The following is a 2,500-nucleotide window of genomic DNA, read 5'->3' on the forward strand; positions in this document are numbered from 1 at the left end:
AAAAAAAAAAACACGCATTGATTTTCTGATTATGATAAAACTGCACTGAGAAGGCCCTCGGTTTCTAGCGCCCTTCGGGCACTTTGTCTTTTTCCTTGGGCAAGATTATTAACCCACAATTTGCTCACTTTGAACAAGGTTAATTTCTGTTGACACGTGTTAACATCAGACGTTTGTTGGATGGATTAACTGCTTCACTGAATACCCAGGCGACAGCATCGTCTTATTTACCCATTCTTAGCGTCGTCGTTGTTCTAATTGTACTTTTATTTCCAGGTATACGTGATCGTATGGGTTCCTGAGAAAAACACAAGAGGAGCTTTTACCACCTCTAGAGATGTAAGATGTCACATTGGATCGAAATCTTTGGCCTCCGGAGATAGTATTGATATCAAGTAAGTCATCATTTGCGATGTTCTGTCGTGTAGAATAGGGAACAAAAGTGTGATGGGAAAAACGGTTCCAATCTCATTGGAACTGTCAAACCACTCTTCTGGAGGACTGAATACATATCTTGTTTTCTAGACTAGAAATATGCTGGTCGTCTATACAGACCATCCACCCTCTCTCTTTTACTTCCCGTAATCATGAGAATCTGCATATACGTCCTGCTACTAAAATAGTTATGCCACTTTATGATTCAATATGTAACCTATTCATTATTAGTCCTCCAACGGAATTTGGAACCGGAAGAGTAGAGAATGTGACGTCACGACTTAGTTGTCCTATTCCCACTTAATATTGCGTTACACCAAGGTCTCCGGAATGTTATTGGGTGAATCATTTTCTGCCTAATTCAGTGCCTTGAGTGGTGACAAAGTAAAAAGGGGAAACACCGGACGGTCATCTTAGCGTTCATGTGAGTTGGTGCGATATGTGATTTTCTACATTCGGGGAAATCATCAGTCTTTCAGAAATGTTGTTTACGTCTAAACCCTCTTCCGCACTAGGACAGGACTGTCCTGGGACAGTCCTGTCCCAAATCTGTAACATATAGAATTTAGAGAAATCTTCCGCACCTATTGGGACGGGACAAAACAGTCCCGTTGTGTCCCAAGCCGTTGTGAAATGCTACAAAATCAACGGGACAGGACTGTCCCAGTCCCGTGTTCATATCGTTTGTGATAGTAGAAAAATATAGCAGACTTCCGCACTAGGACAAAAAAAGTTCCAGACTTGGCGGCGCCGTGTCAAAATTGAAATGCCTGTCTTTATTTTCTGCATCCCTACTACTACTACTACTACTACTACTACTACTACTACTACTACTACTACTACTACTACTACTACTACTACTACTACTACTACTACTACTACTACTACTACTACTAGTACTACTACTATTTCTACTGTTGCTTCTGCTGCTGCTAATGCCAGTAATATATTAATACCTACATCCCTTACATTTTGTATTTATTTCCAATTCCATTGTATTTATTTTCTAACAATAGTCCACACTTTATTTTAGTTCACTGTCTTCTATACTGCATTACACAGTTCCTACCCGCCTCCCCTCTTTTAACATAATTAAGTACGCACCTTTTATAAATTTCTATTGCTCTGTTTTAATTCGCGCTTCCTCACAAAGTAGCATACAATTTCCTGCCCATCAATGTTTTTGTTTATGCATCTTAACAACGCCACTACCACATTATCTCATTCGTCTGTAGTTTTTAATTCATCATGTGTTGTTGATGAAGGGGAAACCCGAAACGTCCATTTTATCTGTTTTTGTATATCAAACTGAAGCTTACATTCAACTTCACAGTTATGATTTATTTATTTATTTCAATTCTGAATATAAAAAAGCAAGAACAATTCAAAAAATAATTCTATGTGATGAAACCACGTACAGAAGGCATAGCAACATAAACATTTTCGGCAATTTAAAAACGTATGTTTATAAATATAATTTAAGAAGTGTCACACTTTGTGACACAGCAGTAACGTGTCTAAAACCGGTCGCACATCTATTCGGTACCTTGTGGGATCAATTATCTTTATCGTTATTTATTTCGGGAATTTTCAATGAAAATATTTTTAAGTAAGTCCTTCTGAGCCACTTGGACTCATTGTAAGACAAATTAATTCCTTTAGAGCCTTGTAGCCAATGGTGCAGGAGTTATTCCGGTTTCAATAGCGTGAAGCGGACAATTAACGTATTTGTTTGAAAACCTTTGAACAGGACGCTAGTCTATCGCAGATTACTATCCCAGCTTGACAGGTACCCTTTTACACCTGAATGGAGTGAGTGATTGGAGTAAATTTTCTTGCTCTAGAAAGTACAAATTGGCTTCGGTCGGAATCGAACATAGAACCTCTGAGTCCAGAGTACAACGCGAAAACCATGGGCCATCTTGCCTCCTAAGCTTATAAATCCGGAACTTATCCATGTTGCTGTAGCGTTGAGCAGACAGATAACAGTTTAAAATTTTAAAAAATAAAATTCCCTTTTTCATCCCATAGGGGAAATTTTTCTCGAGGGTCTATTCCAAGGGAA

The 2,500-nt window shown here is 38.5% G+C and overlaps 1 protein-coding gene across 2 annotated transcripts in view; it reads left to right on the forward strand.

Moving 5' to 3' along the window:
• LOC144967700 (uncharacterized) overlaps window positions 1-2,500 on the forward strand; it is a 249,542-nt gene that overhangs the window by 228,632 nt on the left and 18,410 nt on the right. For both annotated transcript variants that reach the window (XM_078905241.1, XM_078905242.1), the window contains exon 15: window positions 277-395. In XM_078905241.1, coding sequence (XP_078761367.1) covers window positions 277-395 — 119 coding nt within the window. The remainder of the gene's footprint in view (window positions 1-276; window positions 396-2,500) is intronic.

Source organism: Berghia stephanieae, chromosome 3 (assembly GCF_034508935.2).
Source record: "Berghia stephanieae isolate SIO BIC M18660-M18661 chromosome 3, UCSD_Bste_1.3, whole genome shotgun sequence".
In the NCBI taxonomy this organism is placed as follows: Eukaryota; Metazoa; Mollusca; class Gastropoda; order Nudibranchia; family Aeolidiidae; genus Berghia; species Berghia stephanieae.